We start from the raw sequence: 24,118 nt of genomic DNA on the forward strand, positions 1-24,118 counted from the left end.
TGCATAAATCATTCAGATACGGGTCAGGAGCTTCAATAAATATTCACATCAACCATCAGAATGGGGTTCTGAACCGTGGCATGATTGTTGGAGCCAGATGGGCTTGTTTAAATATTTCTGTTACTGCTGATCTCTTGGGATTTTCATGCACAACAGTCTCTAGTGTTTGCTCAGAATGGTGCCAAAAACAAAAAAGATCCAATGAGCGCAGTTCTGCATACGGAAACGCCTTGTTGATGAGAGGCAATGGCCAGACTGATTTGAGCTGACAGAAAGTCTATGGTAACTCAGATAACCACTCTGTACAATTGTAGTGAGCAGAATAGCATCTCAGAATGCACAACACATCGAACCTTGAAGTAGATGGGCTGCAACAGCAGAAGACCACGTCAGGCAATTTATTAGGTGCTAATAAATCCTAATAAAGTGCTCAATAATTGTATACTGTAGTACTTTGTCTACACACACTGTACAAATTCAATTGTATAATTTTTTTTTAAAGCTAGCGAGAGAGCGAAATTATTTTCAAGAAGTCCACAGCGCTAAAGTTGAAGAAACAGCCACAAATGACCTGCAGTTGACCTATTGGGTCACACCGGCCTCTGCCCACATCTTTCTGCAGCTCACTGCGCATGCTCCATCTATAGCTTTTAATAATTGCAAATGCCACCTAGTGGCTCTTTACAAATGAATACATCTGTTAGTATCAGCAGTGTCCCTGTCCAATTTGTATTTTTTAGGAAATACGATTTAGGCTACTGCAACTTATCTAGTCATTCAAAATGTTAATTCTGGCGTGGCGTAGAATGAGGTATTACAACAGACGTATGATTTTGTCTTGAGTAAGGTAGGCTAATATTTTGAGTAGTTCAACTCATTAATCGGGCAGATCCATACAAATTTGTCAAGAGGAATTTCAAGCCCTTCTTTAACAAGCTGGTGAACGATTCTATTCACATCTATCGGCTTGATTCAGAGCTTGAATTTGTGGCAATGTGGCAAAAAACGTGCGATTATTTATCGATCTTTTCGGTAACTGTAGTTTCAGTAGACGCCTGACTCTTGATTTGTGTAAATGATGCTGAGAGCATCATAATGCGGATCTGTCGGCAGAAGGGGGGTGTGTTCTCATCACAGCGCTGGAAATCCCCCCGTTAGTCACATAAAAGCGACTCAAACACCAGCTTTACATCATATCAATGCTCGCCCTTGAGCCATAGAGCCAAACGAGGAATTTAAACTATGTAGGCACGGAGGAGAGGCTGGACAGCGGCGGGTTTAAATGGGCAATCTGATGGGCAGCTGGAGATACAAGGAGCCGAGCACAGTGGAAGAATGCGACTCGACGTGGGAAACGGACTCGGAGAGCGACGAGCATCAGCCGGGAGGAGAGGAGGAGGACAGCGGCATTTCCGAGTCCATGAGCCCGGCAGAATCAGGCAGAGAAGTCGAACAGCTGGATCATGAATCACCGCAGGTAGAAGACGATAACAAAACATAATGCCTAAACTGTAGGCATTGTTATTAGATACTGTAGGTTGCATAAACGATGACAGCGTGTTGTGGTGATTATGGTTTTGTAAATGTGCGCGTTCAAAGCGTGGGCAATGTCAACCTATTATTATCATCATCATCATCATCAGTATTATTTTAAATCACGCATATACAGCTGTAGAGATCACACTGCTACTCCGAGAATTGCACATGCAGAGTGGGCTTTTTGATAAAATACGGAATAGGCGTACGCAGAATAGCCGCAAATATCTCTTTAACATATAAGGTACTTATTTTAGGTAGTTTTGACCGCGCTAAGTGTCATTTGTTTTAAAATGGCTCGTGCTCTCACAAATCTTCTGGATTCAAGGCCATTGAGACTGTGACCTGTCAAACGTGACCTAATTCCTCACAAAAACTAGGCTTTTTTGGATTTCCTGACAATGGAAAAAAACAACATTGGATTTTCATTCATTTGAAGTAAAGATTTGGATAACAGCTTTTCACATTCACTGTTATATAGCCCTTTAACAAGCTAATCAAAGTCATATTGTCATATAGGGTAAGTTGTCTCAATGGGAATCTGCCATTAAATAGTCTGTTATAGGCTTTAGCTAAATTTAAACAGTAATACAATTATAAAACACAAAACAATTAATGAAATAGCAAATGTTAAAGGTTGCCAATATGTAAGGTAACATACAACCCCAATTACGAAAAAGTTGGGACAGTATGAAAAATGTTAATAAAAATAAAAAGGAGTGATTTGTAAATTATATTCACCCTTTGCAATATTGAAAGCACTACAACTAAACATTATATATGATATTCTACTTTGTGAAATTTATTGTTTTGTGTGTGTGTGTGTGTGTGTGTGTGTGTTTTAATGAATAGTCATTTCAAATCAGATGATTGCAACACACTCCAAAAAAGTTGGGACAGTCGAGTGTTTACCACTGTGAAACATCACCATTTGATCTAATAACACGTATTAAGCATTTTGGCACTGAAGATGCAAGTTTGTTAAGTTTAAAAAGTGGAATTTTGCCCCATTCATCCATTATGCAGGTCCTCAGCTGCACAATTGTACAGGGTCTTTGTTGCCGTATTGTGTGCTTCATAATGCGCCACACATTCTCAATTGGAGATGGTCAGGACTGTGGGCAGGCCAATCTAGCACCCACAATCTCTGCTTATTCAGCCAGTATGTGGTTGGAAGTTGTCCTGCTGAAAATGCTGGGACGTCCCTGGAAAAGACGGTGCTGGATGATAGTATATGCTGCTCCAAAATTTTTATACATCTGTCTGCGTTAATGGTCCCCTCACAGATGTGCGAGTTACTCATGCCATGGGCACTGCCACACCCCTGGCCCATACAGACACTGGCTTTTGGACCTGATGCTAATAACAGCTTGGATGGTCCTTTTCCTCTTTGGCACGGAGAACACAATGGCTGTTTTTCAAAAACTATTTGAAATGTGGACTCATTGGACCAAAAAACATGGTTCCACTGTTCTACTTTCCATCTAAGATGAGACCGAGCCCAGAGAAGTTGGTAGCGCTTCTTTACAGTGTTGATGTATGACTTCTGCTTTGCATAGTTAAGTCTTAACTTGCATCTGTGGATGCAGCGGCGAATGGTGTTGACTAACATAGGTTTACTAAAGTAATCCCAAGCCCATGTTCACGATATCCATTACAGATGAATGATCAGAGATCACGTGCATTTAGAAATATTTTTCGTCTTGCCCTTTACGCACCGACATTTGACCAGATTCCTTGAATCTTTTAACTACATTGTGCACTGTAGAGGGTGAAATGCCCAAAATTCTTCCAATTTGTCTTTGGGGAACATTGTTCTCAAAGTGCTGGATTATTTGCTGAAGCATCTGTTGGCAAGCTGACAAGTCTCAAACGATCCTTGCTCTTGAATGACTAGGCTGTTTTTGGAGGCTCACCTGTTTAACATCTCCTTTTTCACATCGCCTTGTTATTTCAACTCTTCAAATTGTTATTAGTCTTAAATTGCCCCTGTCTCAACTTTTTTGGAACGTGTTGCAAATTTGAAATGACTGTACATAAAAACCCCCAAAGAAATTCACAAAAATCATATAATGTTTATTTGTAGTGTTTTCAATATAAACTTCAATTTAGAGTATAATTTACAAATCACTACTTTTGTCTTTATTAGCATTTATCATACTGTCTCAATGTTTTTGGAATTGGGCGTGTACAAAAGTATAAATTAAGTTCAATTCCTTGAAATTCTATTTATTAAATTCTTTAAAATTACAATATAATATATCAAATCTATTTCAGGGTGACAAAGTGCCTAACCTGGCATTTATGAAAAATACCCATGTCCTGAGAAACACAGTTTAACCTTTTGGTTATTATGTCATGATGTGTCCTTGTGTGTTAATTTCAGATACTACAAAAAAAACAAAAAAAACAAAAATTGAATGTTAGAATTCTCAAAAATTTCCTAATTTAAGACAGTTTTGAATTAGGCATTTAAAACAAACATACAAGACCACTGCTAGAGAAAACAAATATTTCTGTAATCAGACTTTTGACTCAAATCCTTATAGTAACTGATATAAAGCACTTGTGACAAGTTCCCTGTATGACAGTGTGCCTCAATCTCTCCTATAATATTCAATTTAAAATCATATAAATAATTAAATGTAATTATTTCAGCTTCACAGGCATTTAAGTGTGTCATTGGATCTGACTGGTTAACAGCTTCTTGTTATGAGTAAGAGTGCTGTGTTTTCACTCAACCGTAAAGATGTACAGTGGTTGAACATCACAAGAGGCTAAGCGCTACAAATGGTCACGAATAAGTAAAAAAAAAAAAGAAGGAACACAGTCTCTACAAAATGGAGCTCTTCTCTCTTCTCTTGATGCTGCTTTTGCATCCCAATGATGAAGAGTGCTGACAATGTAGCTCAATGCACATGCTGATCAGTGAACTCTTTCATTCACTCTACCACTGCTTATGTACCATTAACTACTTAATTTTTCTCTCTTTGTTTTTCTCTCTCACACAGTTTGGTGACATACTGAAGTCCTCTTCCAGGATGAAAAGGAGTTTCTATGCCGCAAAAGACTTGTACAAATATCGCCATTGTTACCCGGTAAACAGTCTTCTCTCTTCAGATCAAAAGTGTGAAGCTCAGACACTGATAATCTTTGAAAGTATTTGGTTTCCTTGGCTGCATGCAGATAATGGTTACACACTGAAACTCAGACAATACGACCACAATTTCCTCTCTCTCTCTTACTCTATACCTCTGTCCAGTTTTCTTTTTGTGATTCTCTCATTAATTTCATTTCAGAATTACAAGGAGCCACGTCAGCTGAACGAATACCGCAATCTGAGGTTCTATCTGAATAAGATCCCCCTGGTGCCAGACGGTGAGTGTATGTTTGTTTTAGCCAAGACTACTTTTTTGTTTTAACAAAATGAGTATAACACTGTACAATCTGCACTGAAAACCGTGGCATCACTTATTCTTTTATGACCTAGAAGGTTGTTTGTATCAATTCTTCATTCTCAAAAGGTATTCATATGTGTAAACTTGTACTCTTGGAGCAATATGTTTTCTGATGTGTTTTTTAAAGGTTGTATATTTATGCCTTAAGACTATTTAACCCACCTCTGCTATACTTATTGCTTAATTAACATTGCTGTGAAACTAATGGAAAAATAGTTTTAGGGAATAACATAAGGAGTAAACACATGAACACACTTGTTTAAAAAAGCTTGTGATGCATTGTACTGTATAGCGGTGGGTGTCTTTTTGTTGTGTTTAATAATGATTTATAATGGAATAATAGTAATGCTGTTCTTTACAGGACATCATTGCATGATGTTATATTTGCCAAACAAATCTGCCGCATTGCTTTTAAATCACCTCTGTATTAAAACAGCTTCCTCCCTGGAAGTCCCTTGATTCTTATAATGAGACTGTGCCTTAATTGTTACTTGGGGAAATTTAATTCTCAGTTATAGGAAGCAGATATTTTCAGAGTAAAAGGAGATGAAGAAAGAAAGGGTTGGTGCAAACATAGTGGTCAAAGATCTGGGCTGGTATTCCAAATATACCAGATTCAAATAGATGGTCCATGAACAGGAGAGTTTCTGAGTTCTTCTTAATAGCATTTAACCTAAGAACACCACACTTAAAGGAAAAGTTAGCCCAAATTGTAAGTCCTCTCATAATTTACTCAGCCTCATGTCATTCCAAACTTGTATACTGTTATTTGTCTTTGGAATACAAAAGGAGATATTTTGAAAAATGTAAATGCTCCTCTTTCATATTCAATGACAGTTCATAGTTCCATAAAATTAGACCAAACAACTTGTGCACTGTATTCCAGACCCTCTTAAGCTATTCTACAATAGCTTTGTTTTAGGAACAGACCAAAATATAAGTTGTTATTCACTGAAAATCTTTGCTGAAAATGAGCTAAAAAATATGAAAAATGTCTTCTATACTTTCATTATTTTTTTTATTTATATTTTTGTTGTCTTTTTTGGAGTTTGACAGCCATCCTTTGTGTAGATTCTTCAAAATTCCTTTTGTAAAGCTGTATGGGTTGTAGTCCAAAAACACGAAAGAGAATTATAATTACGTTTTTCAACATATGAGTAAAATAATGCCTTTGTTAAACATTACTTGACAACACGTGGACATTTTGTTCTACACCATTAATTACACACTTTCATACCTCAAACTTGAATTTTGAAGCCATATTGAACTGCAAAAAAGCACACAGCGGTTTCAAAATTCACGTTTGAGATATGAAAGTGTGTAATTTATGGTGTAGAACAGGGGTTGGCAACATTTGTGACATGGAGAGCCATTTTTCATTTTCCTGGTCAATGGCTGTGCCGACAACCGCCCCCCCCCCCCCCCACACACACATTTTCATTACAAATGATATTAAACAGTTTGAGTGAAAATTTTGTGCAAAACCCAATGATTATAATCCTGCATGTGAATTTTCACAGCATCTAAAATACTTTAATGAAAGAAAACCTGTCCTTTTGTGTTATGAGTTAACAAAGTTAATGTCACAAATTTGCTTATTCAATTACTGATCATGAAATTGTGTGAAATATTTTTTTTTGGGGGGGGGTGGGGGATTTTTTTCCCCTTTTTCTCCCAATTTGGAATGCCCAATTCCCAATGCACTCGAAGCCCTCATGGTCGCATAGTGATTCGCCTCAGTCCGGGTGGCGGAGGACGAATCCCAGTTGCCTCCGCGTCTGAGACATTCAAGCCGCGCATCTTATCACGTGGCTTGTTGAGCGTGTTGCCACAGAGACATAGCACGTGTGGAGGCTTCACGCCATCCACCGCGGCAACCACGCTCAATTCACCATGCGCCCCACCGAGAACAAACCACATTATAGTGACCACGAGGAGGTTACCCTATTTGACTCTACCCTCCCTAGCAACCAGGCCAATTTGGTTGCTTAGGAGACCTGGCTGGAGTCACTCAGCACGCCCTGGGATTCGAACTAGCGAACTAGCGAACTCCAGGGGTGGTAGCCAGCGTATTTTACCACTGAGCTACCCAGGCCCCAGGTTTTTCACACCTGCATTCCAATATACATCTTGATCCTTCCTCATGATCACGCATTGTGTTTTCATCAGCTGAATGGGAGACTAACACTATTAAAGTGTGACGAGACTCACGCTGCGCTTGCAAGCCATTCATGCATCACAAGCCGATCAACTATTTAGCCTTTTTGGTGAATCGCACCTGCAAAATCCTAAAACTTTATTTCCAGGTTTAATTTATATTTTGAATAGACTTGAAAAGATTTCTGAACCCCACGATGTGGGTTTATGTTTTCTCTTTTAATCGTTTAATGTAATTTTGAATGTCCATGGTTTAATGAGGGTGTAGCTGAATGCTGGGTTGGAAATCTCAAGGATTAACATTGGTGTTTTCCTTATTACATCACGTGATGTTCTAAAACCAAAAAGAAACAAATGGAACACAGAATGTAGGCTGTCATCTGCGCAGTCTGACCGAAGCAATTAACAGAAAGTGAAGCGCTACCTGCTCGTGATGCGCGAATGGTTTGCATGTGCTGCACGAGTCTGTTGGGTATATTGCAGTCTTGTCACATTTTAACTTTTTGTTAAGCCTCACATTCAGTTTATGAAAACACGCTGCGTGATCATGAGGAGGGATTACATCAAGATGTAGATTGGAATGCAGATGCGGAATTTATATAAATAAAATAGTCTATTCGTCTCTCGCCGTTGCTGGCGTGCCAGTGATTACCCCTCCGTGTGCCAATGCTGGCACGCATGCCATAGTTTGCCGACCCCTGGTGTAGAACAAAACGTCCACATGTTGTCAAGTAATATTTATCAAAGGGCTTATTTTACTCAATAGTTCAAAAACCCCATGAGGAAAATCCTGAGGGGAACCCATGGCAAATTAGACTTCCGGGTTCACCTACAAATTGATGTCACGGCTGAACAGCTCTATTCCACAGAAAAAAAATGACAGCATACAGGTTTGGAACGGCATGTGGGTGAGTAAATAATGGCATAATTTTCATTTTTGGGAGAACTATTGCTTTAACCTCCAGGTTGCACAGCACATAAACTGAAAATTGCTTTGGATTAAATGCATTTGCCAAAGAAGAGATTTTGCAGAGGGCAGAAGTAAAAAAGATTAGACGGTGAGCTTTGATTGACATCCTCGAAAAAGTCCATCTGAACATTAATCTGATAAGCCATAGAACATTACCAGACCCTCAAAAGTTTCACCCACACTACTATAAATGGGACAGGCAAAACAAGATTATTACAGTACACAGAAACATGAACATAACATACCGCAGACAAGCAAAAAGCAGTTTTTACAGCTGAATACACATACCAGCTGGTGTGAGGGAAGAAAATGGCTTTCGGAGTGCTTCATTAGCTGAATGTTTTCCCTAAGGGGCCAGTACAGGGAGGCAGATAGTGAAGACATCTCAGAAGAGGACCCATTGATTGGTTATGTGGTCAAGTTTGAGGAAAGGAATTAATTGGATTCAGTATAGATCTGTTGTGGAAACATTTAACAGCAGCGTAAGTGCTTAGTTTACAAACTGATATACAGTTTAAACCGACTAATACTTGGTCTAGTGTGATGATTATTATCTTTCTATCTGTTCTTTCAGGTATTTATATTGAAGAAATCCTCACTAATTGGAGGGGAGACTATGAAAAGCTAGAGCACAATCACACATATATTCAGTGGTAAGACGTTTCTCTAATATTTTTGCTACTTTATGAGCAATAAAGTGCTTACACAGTAATTGCTTACTGTAATAATGCCTAATGACTGAGACTTCACAAATGAGATTTCATGGACCAAACACTTATTATATGTTTAGAAGAACAGTGAAAGTTGCATGCTAATATGTGCATGAGGGATTTCTGTGTGGCGAGACATGGATTAGATATGCTTCGCTTCTCCATCTGTTCAAAATAAACTTCATCTTCTTAAGATGCAAATCCTGCAGATCAAGGCAAAATCAAACAAGAGTAAGAAAGCTGACAAAAGCAGTGAAAAAGACCAAATTAGTGCAATTTGCGCTAGCTGCAGGTGAAGGCACAACAAAGTCCTCTTCAGCCACAAAAGATGGCCTTAAGACTGCAATTAGAAAGCCAGATAAAAGTTTCTTTAATGTTTAAAGCCACTTCATAGAAAGCTTTGTCTGACGTCATCTATTTTTACTAAACAGTTACTAAAGAAGCTTTGTGGAATGTCCATGACTAGTGGGCATTTTCTGATTAAATTAACTATTTTGCTAACTTTAAACAACATTTAACTTTTACCTTAAAGGAGTCATGAAATGCTCTTTTTTTAATAGTTTTATTATCTTCCCTGAGGTCCACTGATAATATTATAAACCTTTTTTTGCATTGAAACATTCAGAATTAAGTAATATATGATCATTTCACATCCTGTAAAATGTCTGAAATGCTTGGTTTTGGCATAAACGTCAACGTAAACACCCACTGTTCTGATTGGCTAACAGTGTGCAGCCCCTCAGATTCAGCCATTTTTTAAACTCAATCTGAAAAGAATGAACAAGCTCCACAACATTATAAAATTACATTTCAGCTGTTACACATAATGCACATCCAACACATTGCATCTGAATATATTAAACTGTTCATCTCACGCACCGGAGGTGAGAGTCGCGTTGTGTCAAAAGCAATAGAACCCATTATAATCAATGATGCTGTCTACCATGAAAGCATCCATTGTGGCCCGTCGCATTGCGCCAACAGTAAACAGATGTCCCGTTCCATATTGCACTGCACGCGTTGGCGCTACTACTGCCAACAACACAAATAAATGGTTTAGAAAGTTTTTTTGTCTGTCCATCCTTCAATAACAGTTCCTTTGCAAAGCTTGAATCATATTATGAATGGTTCACAAGCAATCCACATTGATATGAGCCGAAAAAACATGCAATCCATGCTGAAATACGCTGAAGACACATCCACATCCAGTTTCCAGTATCATCCTGCACTGAAATGCACATCGCTGGAAACCCATCTGAATGGTCAAAGACATCCATCCAGTGCATGTTTTCATACCCCAGCAATTAAGAATAGCGTAGATGGGTGAAAGAACATGTCAATTATGCATTTGTGCTCAAAACAGCAAGAGGCAGCAGCTGAATGAGAGTTGTAACTTGACACCGCATCATTTAAAAGCGGCCTGAGATATGTATCAACCAGTAAAAACCATCTGTCTGTGCATGTTTAAATACAAAAATAATTTAAAATAGTCCAGATGGGTCCCCTTTGGTGTTCAGGAATAGTAAGGCCACAGTAGGTCCTACTCTCTCTCCGAGTACGAACTGAGCACCAGTGGGCGGGGCCAAGGGTGCAGTGCTTTTAAGTAGGCGTTAATGTTTTTGAGCTGTAGAGGTGGTCATGAATTAATGTACCCCAAGTGACGTAGGGTAGTCGTGGAAGTAGAGAACGAGGCGTTTTTGCAGCTTGGTTTCAATAAATGCTTTTATTGCATTGGGGATTAAGTTTTGAGTTCTGAAATTTACAGTATGCTCTTATAGTAAAAAGACCTCTTATATGTCAAAATATCAAGGTAAATTATATTCCTCATGACATGACCCCTTTAAATGCAGTTTAATGTCGATAATGGCAGAGAATACGTGCAACCCATATTAAAGAAATGTATGTAAGCTATCGTAAGGGCAGTTCTGTGAACTTGAGGTGGCTGCAGTCAAGTAGGCTACAGTCAATTAACCCTTAAATGCTTGGGAATTTCACCAAACACTCTACATATTCGTGTCTTTAAAGACCTGGCACGTATATCTATCACAAATGGATCTATAAAATGCCCAGACAGTGTAACATTTTCAAAAAACAAATCAGGACAAATCTAGAACAGGATTCATTACTTTCACACTGAAATATCATGAGACGCAACTGGATGTCAAACACATTTTGAGCTTTGCATAACACATAAGCTACAGATAAGCTACACATAAGCTACTCATAAGCTACACATTCTCAGGCACTTATTGAGTCTAAATAGATGCACAACTTACATAATTTCAGTTGCACACCCAAATGACAATAGTGATATCATAATGTTCATGTGTTGCACTTGCTATAGTTTACTTCATTGCTGTTTCTTCATCAAATAGCAATATCAAATGTAAATCACGCCAGTCACTGAAACAACAGCGTCACCTTGAGTAACAAATAGCATGCATAATATGTATGTGTACATGCATATGGGATGCTAATATTTCACCAGTTTCACAGAAAATCCATGTGATATAGTATTTATATGTATGAACATAGAAATAGATATCCTGTGATAGTAAACTTATATAGATATGAAATTATCATAAAAGTATAATTTATGGAAGTGCAAAAAAAAAAAAAAAAAAAAGAAGAAGAAAAAAAGGAAGACAACACACTATTGCATGCCAAGGGTTTCTGATTACCCTGTACACTTTTGGTACTGAAGCCATTATAAGAAATATTTATTTTTGCAATTTTGCCATTTATTTATTTATTTTGTGTGTGTGTGTGTGTGTATGTGTGTGTGTTACACTATTTATAATAGAAAGATTGAGGAATACTAAAGAAGTGTGGGCATAACTCCAAAAACTGGATGAGGTACAGGGGGTGGAATGAGGTCCTGGGTCACAAAAGACCTGTGGTATGCATTTAAGGGTTAAACAGCATGGAAGCACTATACTGAAATAGCAGACTCTCTAATTAAATTAGACGCATTGTTTTACAAAATAAAGCTTAATTGAAAATAGTTTGTCACTGTAATATAAGTACAAATTTCACATACTGAAACTACTCTACTCTGTCAGGTCAGAACATACTGAAATATGTGGCATATCTGATCTAATGTTTGTCCAGTATGGAAGACAAGCCCTGATGGATGGATGATGGATGGATGGATGGATGGATAGATAGATAGATAGATAGATAGAAAGTAGATACAGTTGAAGTCAGAAGTTCACATACACCTTAGCTAAATACATTTAAACTCAGTTTTTTACAATTCCTGCAATTTCATCATAGAAAACATTCCCTGTCTTAGGTCAGTTAGGATCATTACTTTATTTTAAGAATGTGACATGTCAGAATAATAGTAGAGAGAATGATTTATTTCAGCTTTTATTTCTTTCATCACATTCCCAGTGGGTCAGAAGTTTACACACACTTTATTAGTATTTGGTAGCATTGCCTTTAAATTGTTCAACTTGGGTCAAATGTTTTGGGTTGCCTTCCACAAGCTGCTCACAATAATTTGCTGGAATTTTGGCACATTCCTCCAGACAGAACTGGTGTAACTGAGTCAGATTTGTAGGCCTTATTGCTCGCACACGCTTTTTCAGTTCTGCCCACAAAGGGCTTTGTGATGGCCACTCCAATATCTTGACTTTGTTGTCCTTAAACCATTTTTCCACAACTTTGGAGGTATGCTTGGGGTCATTGTCCATTTGTTGCTTCAATATATCCACATAATATTCCTTCCTCATGATGCCATCTATTCTGTGAAGTGCACCAGTCCCTCCTGCAGCAAAGAACCCCCACAACATGATGCTGCCACCCCCATGCTTCACGGTTGGGATGGTGTTCTTCGGCTTGCAAGCCTCACCCTTTTTCCTCCAAACATAACAATGGTCATTATGGCCAAACAGTTCAATTTTTGTTTCATCGGACCAGAGGACATGTCTCCAAAAAGTAAGATCTTTGTCCTCTTGTGCACTTGCAAACTGTAGTCTGGCTTTTTAATAGCAGTTTTGGAGCAGTGGCTTCTTCCTTGCTGAGAAGCCTTTCAGGTCATGTCGATATAGGACTCGTTTTACAGTAGATATAGATACTTCACAAGGTCCTTTGCTGTTGTTCTGGGATTGATTTGCACTTTTTGCACCAAACTATGTTCATCTATAGGAGACAGAATGCATCTCCTTCCTGAGCGGTATGATGGCTGCGTGGTCCCATGGTGTTTATACTTGCGTACTATTGTTTGTACAGATGAGCGTGGTACCTTCAGGCATTTGGAAATTGCTCCAAAGGATGAACCAGACTTGTGGAGGTCCACAAATTTTTTTTTCTGAGGTCTTGACTGATTTCTTTTGATTTTCCCATGATGTCAAGCAAAGAGGCACTGAGTTTGAAGGTAGGCCTTAAATACATCCACAGGTACACCGCCAAATGACTCCAATTAGCTAATTAGCCTATCAGAAGCTAATTGGCTAATTGCCTAAATGCTTGACATAATTTTCTTGAATTTTCCAAGATGCTTAAAGGCACAGTTATCTTCTGACCCACTGGAATTGTGATATAGTCAATTAAAAGTGAAACAATCTGACTGTAAACAATTGCTGGAAAAATGACTAGTGTCATGCACAAAGTAGATGGCCTAAACAACTTACCAAAACTATACTTTGCTAATATGAAATCTGTGGAGTGGTTAAAAAATGAGTTTTAATGACTTCAAACTAAGTGTATATAAACATCTGACTTCAACTGTAGATAGATAGATAGATAGATAGATAGAGGGAGGAACCATGTGGATGAGAATGTTTGTACATGTTTATGGTAATGTGAGTAAATTAATTAGAATCTGCTTGCAAACGTTGAAGGATGCATGGAGGTTAAACGGTGGTTATACGTCATGTTCTTTTGTAAAGGACTCTCAGTAGGGTGTTGTTACCTCACACACTTTCTTAGCTGAACCGCCTTTTCTATCCTGCCTGTGCTGTGATCCCGAATGATGAGGGTGAGGAAGACGGAGGGCATGATTCCCCAAGCCCATGTAAAATAATAGCACACTCCTAAAATCAGGTTTCACGCAAATGCAGCCAATCGTACCTTTGCACCCCCTCCTGCCGAGGAAAAAGTGATTAGCTTCTCTCATTCCCCCCTACTAATTTTCTCGCTCTCGCTCTCGCACTCTGTATGCTCACAAGACTATTTGCATAATATCAATTAGTGAATGTAAAAACATGAGTGAGCGAGAGCAAACATATCGCTACCATTTTGCCTCTTTAAGTAAATTAAGAGGAGAATACAATGGAAATTTGCCCGCAATAACAGGCAGCCAGCCAGAACCTCATGACTTCAGAGAGAGAAAAGAGGAGGGACAAGGGAAGGGGACAGAACGATGTGCAGAGGTTTGAGGCTTGTCCTTTGCTAGTGGATAGAGACATGTAGGATCAAACAGCTGACGGGAAGAAATTTCCCCTTTATTGTATCATTTCTTTTTTTTGCGTCTCCCCTTCCCACATTCTAGTGAAAGACATTTTCACCCATTCCAGGAGGATTTTTTTGATGAGCAAGTTAAATCATCATGATTTCATTGCCTAGATCAGGGGTTTTCAAACTGGGGTCCAGGGACCCCCAGTGGGCCGCACTTTTTATAAAATAAAAGTGTACATTTTTTTTTTTTTTTTTATAAAAGTAAACATTTACCAAAATGGAAATTATTAATGTTTCATTTGTTTTTCTAAGGACTAATACTGATTTCAATAGAATTAAGACAATATATTTCTTCACATTATAAACATAGTATAAATGGGTCTTTACACATAAAAATATATCACTGCCTTTGTTTTTGTTATTCAGCATATATTCAGGGGTCCTTGGCATCAAAGAGTTTGAAAACCCCTGGCCTAGATTCACTATAAGTGCTGTCAGTCGATTAAAATTTGTAATCTTGATTAATTGCATATTTTTCAGAGTTAAACGTGATTAATCGCAGATTTTGAAAGTAGTGAAATTTGACTCTGTATATACTATATTTATTGCAAAATGCATTTATTTGCATTTTAGAAAAGAAAAGAAAACAATATGTAATTTTATATACACTATTTACCACTAATCTACCATATTTACTATATATGTTTATGCTTATAGAAATGCATTTAGGGGCTTTACATTAAGGCATTTTGTAATTTTCTGTAAAGCTTTATTAAACCACTTTGTACTGTATTGTAAAAAGTGCTATACAAATAAAATTGACATGACTAAATATGTTTGTGAGTGTTTGCAGAAATGAAACCCAAGTTTTATTGTATAGCTATTAATGGACAATTTGGGATTTTCAATGGTCAATGGCAATATTTAAAGAGCAGGATTGCACATTATAATGTGAATATATATATATATATATATATATATATATATATATATATATATATATATATATATATATATATATACACACACACACACTGTATATTTTATTTGCTATAAATGTATTTAAGAAAATGAGATATGCACAAATATGCTCAAATTAAATGAATACTTCACACAAAATTTACTTGAAAATAACTGAAGAAATTTGAAAGCAAAATGTGTCTATTATCTATTTACAAGTCTGTAGATTCTGGAATTGAAACATGGAAGAGTTAACACTTTTAGCTCTTTACACATAAAAAACTTTTTATTGGTTGATGCAGATAATCTGAAAAGGCCAAAATCTTCGATTAATAATCTATTAATCAGCCTGGCCAATTTATTGATTTATCTGTTGGTAGTTACAATATGTAGTGTTACAAAAATGATCAACTTGGAGGTAGGCCCTGACTTGTCCCTTTACTGCTCTTACAGGCTTTTCCCACTCAGAGAACAAGGCCTAAATTTTTATGCTCAAGAACTCACTCAGGATGAGATAAAGGTAAAGACCCCTAAAGCCAAACCCCTCATATTTACATAGAAAAAGAACAGTGCCAAAGTCATGTATGATAATTTAATCAAAACCAATCAAACCATTAATAAATGTACTTTATTTCAGCCAGTGAGACATTTTGGGCTTTAGCCCAGTTTTGACTCCTTTATTTTTTTCTTTTCTTTTTTTTTTTCTTTGTACTTTAACTTATCTGCTGCTGTTGTTGTCATTGTGCAATTCACACAGCTTCTAACACAGTGAGTTTCTGATGTCAACAGGAATTCCAAAGCACTCGAGAAGCCAAGCGACGCTTCCTCCTAGCATATACGATCATGTTGGATTTCTTTGGGATCAAGCTCCTGGATAAAAACGGGAATGTGGCTCGGGCCCCAAACTGGCAAGATCGCTTCCAGCACCTGAATGAGTGGGTATTTCTTATGGTTTGCTGTTTGCTTGTTGCTTGATAGCTTTTTGTGAGCAGTGTGTCCTTTACAGAGGTTTAAATATAGAAGTTAAGCACTAGATTACCTTACTACATTATCGCTTTTCTCTGACTTTTATTTTACTTCACCTGCACCAGTTAACTTTACATTCTGTGGCCCATAACCTCAAATGTCCACCTGACCCTAACCCTTCCTGTTGAGCAGTTCTATGCTCATCTTCCATGCCCTCTGACTTAAAGGAATAGTTCACCAAAAAATGAAAATCTGTCATTATTTACTCATTCTCATGTTGTTTCAAACCCATATGCTGCTATTTTTTGTGGAACAGAAGGGATTTATTACACAGCTCTTTTTCATATAACTACAGCATAGTGATTACAAGTAAATGATGAGATAATTTTCATTTTGGGGTGAATTCTTCCTCTGAGCTGACATATTTATAGTGCCCCAGTTCTCAGTGTCAGAGAGGGAGCAGACTTAGTCTTCTGTCCCTGCAACACAATTTCAATTTTCATGACCCTAACTGCACTGTCATGTGACTGTCTCATGCACCGGTCTGAGAAATGGGTCAGACAATCTGAGGAGGCTAAACAGAGTAGATCTGAAAAAGTTACGAGAACTTTTGCATATAGAGAGATGGTATAGAAAGGGCCAAGGGGAGAGAAATGCGGTGACAGATGAAAAGGAACATTTAAAAATTGTTGAACGAGATGAACGCATGATGCACAATGAGGGAGCAAAAGAAAATCCGCAGTGCAGCAGGCTAAAAAGTAGACACAGATGACTGTATGGGTCTGTCTGTATGTCATTGCCCCAGGACTGTATCATAGAGGACACTAAAGATACACCGCTTGATAAACTATGTCTGCACTGTGAATGAGCTTGCGGCAAAAGCTGTATTTTTTAACAGCCTGATGCTATGTCCTAACCTGGAGCGTTGCGGCACGTTTCAAGCGATAAGTAATTTGTCTATCCACACTGAATGCAAAACTGCAGCGCAATGTGAAACAATTAGAGCCAATCAGAAGATTAAAAACTCAGATTTACTTAGATTTTACTTTTATTGCTTGTTGCTTTATTGTGTTTTGGTTAGGGAGACACCGAGGGGTGAATTTACTAAACAGTTGCGCCACTTTGCGCATGGTATTTGAATGCAAAAACCTGCATCTTATTCACTAACCTTGAGTAGTTAAATTAAGTCATTGTCATTCCTTTCCGCACAAACACTCCTTCTTTCTATGTAAATTAGACTCATCATGGATTGCGCTTCATTCACACAATGGTGCTGTTTGCTCATCGCAATAAACATGGTGCTGTTAACAACACCCAGGGAAAGCAGGCAGTAGACTGAGTTTAAGAAGAGCATTATAACTGTGCATATATTCAAATGTGCGGTTTAGTCAAGTGCACTTTCTGCATGTTTAAGAGATGACTCTGGTGTCTAGATTAGAGGTAGACCGATATATCGGTTTTAACAATTAATTGGTGCTGATTGTTGCTTTTTGGAACTATTGATTATCTGCACAAATCTATGCAGATAGTTACCAATAGTTTTTTTTTAATTATTACTCTGATAATTACACTTTTTAAACTGAAACAAGGGCATGGAAAGAAAAACATGACTATATGGAAACATCCCTTGTCAGCACACATATCGTGTCTCCAACTTCATATATTGTGAATAATAATGAAAATATATAGGTAATAAAAACCTTAATTTGGTAAATATTAAATATAGAGCATGGTAAGGGAGCCGAGTCTCCATCATTTTAAAATAAGAGTCCCCAGTGTGTTTCAGGCTTGTTTTGTGTTAAAAGTCCCAGGTTATGCATTCAATCTTCTTTTTATCGGATTATTATTGGGATTTTGGTTGAAAAATAAACTAAATCTGGGATTTAATTTATTTTGGACTCTGACCTCTATGTCTGTGCTGACTAAGAAAATGTTCTAACATTCTAAGAATCGATTTTAAAAACCACTATTGGTCGACCTCTAATCTGGATCACAGTAGTGGAATGATGCTTTACGGTCCCAGCAAAGTGTGCCAGACTGTGGTGGTCTGCTGCATCCTCCACTATATAGCGATCAGAACCAGCCTGCAAGATCTGGAATTAACCGTGCAAATTGCATTCAGCTCAGATATTGTGGCTGCATTTATGCTGTTGCCTGATCTACATAGCCTATTTCCTTTGCTGAATTGGGTGCTTAACCAGTGCAGACAGCACGTGCAAATGAACAGCACCTTTACTGGGCACAATTTATTCTTAGTGAATTCCCCATAGTGAGTCCATTGTTCTCTTTCCAGTTCTTAGGCAATGATTAGCCCAAATTACCTCTATTAATGTCAAATACATTTTAATACCTCAAAGTTAAAGGGTACTGTGACCCTTAATACATGAGAGTAGGCCTGATAAGTGAATATATTGTTGATATATAATCCACCTGGACCCTATTTCCACTGTTCCTGACCAAATGAAATGACAAAAATAACTTCATGTTCCACTTTATAAACAACCCAACTGTTATTATATAAAGTAACAATTAAAAAAATTGGGCATTTTGTAAAAACTACCATCTGTCTTATTTCCTTTTTTCTTTCTAGGTCACAGCACAACTTCCTGCGGATAACTCGAATTCTGAAGAGCCTCGGTGAACTGGGCTTTGAAAACTTCAAGCTGCCTCTTGTGCATCTGCTGCTGGAGGAGGCGCTGGTGGAGGGCACATTACCCAACATGCGTCACAGCGCCTTGGAGTACTTCGTCTTCACGTTACGCCAGCACTCTCAAAGACGCGTACTGCTCCGCTTCGCCCAGCGCCATTATCAGCCACCGGAGAACTTCATCTGGGGGCCACCAAAGAAGAAACGGATTTCAGGGGCTCCTGGATCCATAGGGACAAAAGCAGGAAAAAACGAGGCATTGGAGAGGAGTGCAGGCAGAGCCAGGTCACCTAAGGAGGGCAGGAATCTGAGTAATTTAGATAGAGAGGACATGGACGAAAGGAAGAGTGGAGAGTGGAAAATGGCAAAAAGCTCCAAGGTCCTGCAAGAGAGCAGGGGAAGGATCGATATGGAGGAGTACATTGAGACCATTCCTTTGTAAGAACAGAGAGAGAGAGATTTTGGAAGTGCAGGGACTCAGATTATCTTAAAATTATCTTAAAGGGATAGTTCACCCAAAAAATTTAATTCTGTCATCATTACTCACCCTTATGTTGTTCCAAACCCATATGATTTTTGTTCTTCCGTGAAACACAAAAGTAGATGTAAGGCAGAATATTAGCCTCAGTCATCATTCACTTTCATTGCATCTTAACAATGTAAGTGAATGGTGACTGAGGCTGTTACACATTCTACCACAGAAGAAGGAATGTCATACAAGTTTGGAATGACATGAGGGTGAGTAAATGACAACAACATTTTCTTTTCTGTAGGAACTATTCCTTCAAAATTAGTAAAGGGAGCTGGCACAGCAATATTATTCCATATCTTGGCCTTTTAGAAACTTTCTTTGTGAACAACTTAACTGTTCTGATTTTTCTTTTTTAAATTACATGTTTTTTTCTCTGAATACTCTTCAAAATGTTAGCTGATGAATTTCTCTACTGTAGCTGTTGTTTGTTCAAGTTTGCAGCCCTCGGGCAAATTCTTAGCACATGTACAAGTGTGAGTATATTTAAGTGTTACCTGAAATGATAACGCGCGTGTGTTTGTGTGAAATATTGCACTTTTGACTATCCAGTCTTCCTCTGTGAGAAAACATTATCCTAGTCCACAGACTTTGATACAAGGCATTATTTGCTAATCAGAAACCTATCTCTCCGACGGATGTGTCTTCTGTTTCTGTGTTTAAAGCTTGCGGAAGTTTCTTATAACACACTCTTGTAGCTCCTTGTAACAGATCATTATGATGTATAGTAAGTGTGAATATACTTGCAGGAATTTTCAGGTATGTTTGTGTGAGATAACCATTTCTATAATCCAGTTCTCTTGAATACGTCTTGCAATATAAAGTGCCTCTTCTTTCATTTGTTTAAGCATATATATATATATATTTGTGTGTGTGTGTGTGTGTATGCTGTTTGAGTGAGGACAATCAGGGCTATTGATGATCACTATCCACCTAGAATAAATGGTGTTTTTTTTATAGCAGATATGAATTAGTATGGTGTAAGCTTGTATGTTAACCACAAACATGCGTTCATACTTGCGTTTGTTCCACACTGCTGTTTCAGAGTGTACCCAGAGGGCTAGCCAATACATCCACAGTAGAAGTATATGTGAGTGTGTAAATACCAGCCACATACACACTGCAAAGTTTGAGAGTGACAAGCCCTATTTAGGGGAGTGGATCCCGCTAAATTATAATTCTGTGTGTATGAATGCAGGGATCCCTCCCGAATTGTGATGGTTGACATAGTGATAACTATAGCAACATTTACAATTTGGTTGAAAATTCAGTTTGGATAGGTACACACTGCGCATACTTTAAATAAATACCGTTATCAAGTTAATTTGGTTGTAGAATGCAATTGTCACTTCCTTGAATAACCCTATATTATGTGTACAGAACGGAAGTAAGCACTCAAAAAAGGATTGACAAAAGTATTTACAACCAGGTCTCATAACAAGTCGTAATAAAACTACGAGATGGTGAAAATGTTATTATGATTTTTCCAAAGTTTACCCCAAACCCAAACCTAAACCTAACCATGATTGTGTTATTAGCACACATCAGTTATTGTAATGCATAAATACATATGGAATCAGTAACCAAATTTGTTCAGACGTTACCTTTCTTAAAATAAAGTGTTGGATGGGAGGATAGCTAAAATGGTATGCCTATATTGTATTCATTTGAAAGTTTGTTTGTTGATTGGTTGATCTCTACTGGAATAAAAGTAGTACCTTTCTATACAAGCCAAGTCGCACATTATCTTATGAATGTGCCATCTTGAATTATTGTCATGAGACTTTAGCAGCAGTGTGTATGTGGCCATCGCTTTAGCATGAGAATTTAGCAGCAGTGTGTATGTCCCCCCAACTTGATTTTCCCTCAGTCATTATTTGGGGTGAGCACGCTTTTCTGTTTGCTGCTGCCCAATTTGTAGCTTAGGCTTCATTAAACCCTGTCTCTCAGAATATGTGAGTGAATGTGTAAGATTGCTTAAGAAGGTCCGTATGGTTTACGGGAAGGTTTTCAATGGCTCCTACTAATGGACAGATAGTTACTTCTATCCTTTTGGGAAACAAATAGCCATCAAGTCTTTTTTCCTTTCTTTGGAACCTGTAGTTCTAAAAGACTGTTGAATTATCTTCCATTTGTACACTCAAGCTAGAAAGACCGCATTTGAGTATTTCAGTGTTTCTTGTGCCATAATTGTGTGGTTACAGTTTGACTGGTCTCATGTATGGCACAGTAAGTGTTTTTTTATATATTATATAACTTTATTGACAAGTGATGATTTGTATAAGGAAATGTGATATGTTTGGCGTTCTTTATATTGTGGCCTACAGTATAATAAAGTGCAGCTCTTGAAAAATAAAAAATTAAGTGTGCTAATGACATTGTTGAAGAGATGAGACAAAAATGCACAGCATTTTCGGGCCAATAGAAATATCTAATCACAAGCTACCCACAATCATTTCATCCCTTACAAAATCTAGAGTTCTATCAAATTTGCTGCAAATTTGCCACTATTTTTCACATGCAAATGAGCTAGCGATTTGTCCTAAATCTATAAACCAAAACCAAAATTATTATTTGCAACTCCTAGAGCTTTCAAGCTACATCCATCAAACTCGGCACAGACCTTCAGAATGTTCTGACTTGCTGTGCTATGTGTTTTCTAACTGATTGGATTTATGGTTTTACAGCACGGATAATCAAAAATCCCCCAAATCACATAGACTTACTTTTTTAACCCTTGTGTTTTGTTCGTTGGTGCAAAAACCTTTAATGTTCCCGGTCAAAAATGACCAGCCCACTAAGATTGTTAATAAATCTCTCATATTGCTTATATTATCCCAGGATATTACAATAGATCTTGTGTCAACTTCTTTTTTTTTAGTAATTATGACAGGTTTTGTACTTCTTTAAAAAAAAAAAAAAAAAAAAAAAAAATATATATATATATATATATATATATATATATATATATATATATATATATATATATTATTATTATTATTATTATTATTATTATTATTATTGATTATTATTGATAGAAGGATTCATTGAACTGAGCACTCCCTGCAGAAATAAAAAAATAATAATTATGTAATAAATTAATAACCACGTGATTGATCGAAACATTTTCATTTTAAAGCTTGGAATCTGGGCTTTACAATGCATATAGTTGATCCTAGCAATTCTTAAATAATGCTTTTTAAATTGATGACAAATTAGAACTGTTTTGTTTTCATAATTTGCCAATTTGTTAACACAACAGATCACTCTTTTAAAATTGAGGTGCATAATCAGTCAATTGTGCACTAGCTATTGCCGTTGGCTGCATTAATAAAAAATGTAATCATGTAAACCATAAATGTAACTGTAATCTGATTAAACATTTTAAAATGTAATGTAATCTAATTACATGTACTTGATTTTTTCAATGTAATTACGCAAGTCAGATTGCATTTAATCTGTTACTCATCAACACTGGTCATTTTACACATGTGGATACATTTTCACTCATTACTAGTCTGTTCTTGATCCTTCCTTTGGCTGTACTAGAGTTGGTTATCAGTTTCTTATTACACAGCTCTCTAGAACCTGACTGTATAATGACCACTAAACTGTATAATTGTTCTTTGTCCCAAGCAACCAATTTCCTACATAGCTGTGCTAGTACTCGTATCACTCTGCAGTCTCTATCTTTTTTCATTTCCATATTTCATGTCCATTTATTTCTTTATTTGGTAAATACAGTAGCTGTTTAATAATCAGGATAATGTGCAGTCACCAAATCATTATGCAAAATAAACCACTTCAGGATGATCCTGTCTTTTTTATTTATTTATTTTTTGATAATGAACAGCTAAATGTACATTATCTCTTACATATGTCATTTCAAAACAATCTTTCAGTTTAAAAAGATAAAAAGACTCTTTGCTCTGAACCGCTCAGCCACTGCAGCGCACTGTGCCATGTCTTTGAAAGAGTACAAGTTTAAATATTTCTCTGTCCCGTCCTATAAACCACATCGCTCTGTCTAGAGAAATGTAAAGTCAAGAAATACAGTTAAAATGCATATAAAAATCACTTAAGAGCTGTGCCATATGGTCTTTTCCGACAGCCTAGTCCCCGGTGGTTTAAAGAAGAGTGTGTATGCCAAGTGTGTATCAGTGTGAGCATTGCTGTTGCTTGTCAAACTGTCAGTAAGCGCGACTGGTTTTCCTGACGTACACTTGTGAGTGTAACTTTCCATGCCAGCTCTTCAGTCAGAGAGATGGAGAGAGCTGTCAGATGCACACCTGGCCCTGCTCTCCAGGTGCGTTCCAGCAGATCTTCTCCTGTGGTTATGTTCACAACAGAGCTCAGTGTACATGTCTGACTAATCATTGAAAAAATGTGACTGGATACCAGCACAAAAGTGAGCCTTTATTTTAAATATACAGTGTTTTAGAGCCTGTTTATTTGTGTGCTTTTTACTGAAAAAAAAAAAAAAGTATTTCAATTTTTAACCTAACAAACTTTATTGTGAAATGTTTTGCTTGTAGTGCACTTCTGCTAGCTTTCTTTAAAATAAATGCCACTTGCTTTAATAATTTGGTATCTAATCCTATCACATTATTTATACATTTTTATGGGTGACTTAAAGGTGCATTCAGTACTTTGGAGCCCATTTAAAACGTTTTACACATTTAAACAAATGAATTGTGTTTTTGTGAAGTTTAATCCGAATGGTGAACACTTACATGAGATGAAGACTGTACCCGTAATAGTTTTCTATAAAAAGTGTTTTAT

General features: G+C 37.3%; 1 protein-coding gene across 1 annotated transcript; it reads left to right on the forward strand.

The window, feature by feature from the left end:
* The first annotated feature begins 1,168 nt into the window (after window positions 1-1,168).
* ogfrl1 (opioid growth factor receptor-like 1) lies at window positions 1,169-20,365 on the forward strand. Its single transcript, XM_051647537.1, has 7 exons — window positions 1,169-1,477; window positions 4,548-4,634; window positions 4,836-4,914; window positions 8,696-8,774; window positions 15,648-15,714; window positions 15,984-16,129; window positions 18,751-20,365. Exons 1-7 carry the CDS (start codon window positions 1,283-1,285, stop codon window positions 19,247-19,249), a joined length of 1,152 nt encoding a protein of 383 aa, XP_051503497.1. The 5' UTR covers window positions 1,169-1,282; the 3' UTR covers window positions 19,250-20,365.
* The last annotated feature ends 3,753 nt before the right edge of the window (window positions 20,366-24,118 follow it).

The sequence above is a fragment of the Myxocyprinus asiaticus genome, chromosome 21, assembly GCF_019703515.2.
Source record: "Myxocyprinus asiaticus isolate MX2 ecotype Aquarium Trade chromosome 21, UBuf_Myxa_2, whole genome shotgun sequence".
Classification (NCBI taxonomy): Eukaryota; Metazoa; Chordata; class Actinopteri; order Cypriniformes; family Catostomidae; genus Myxocyprinus; species Myxocyprinus asiaticus.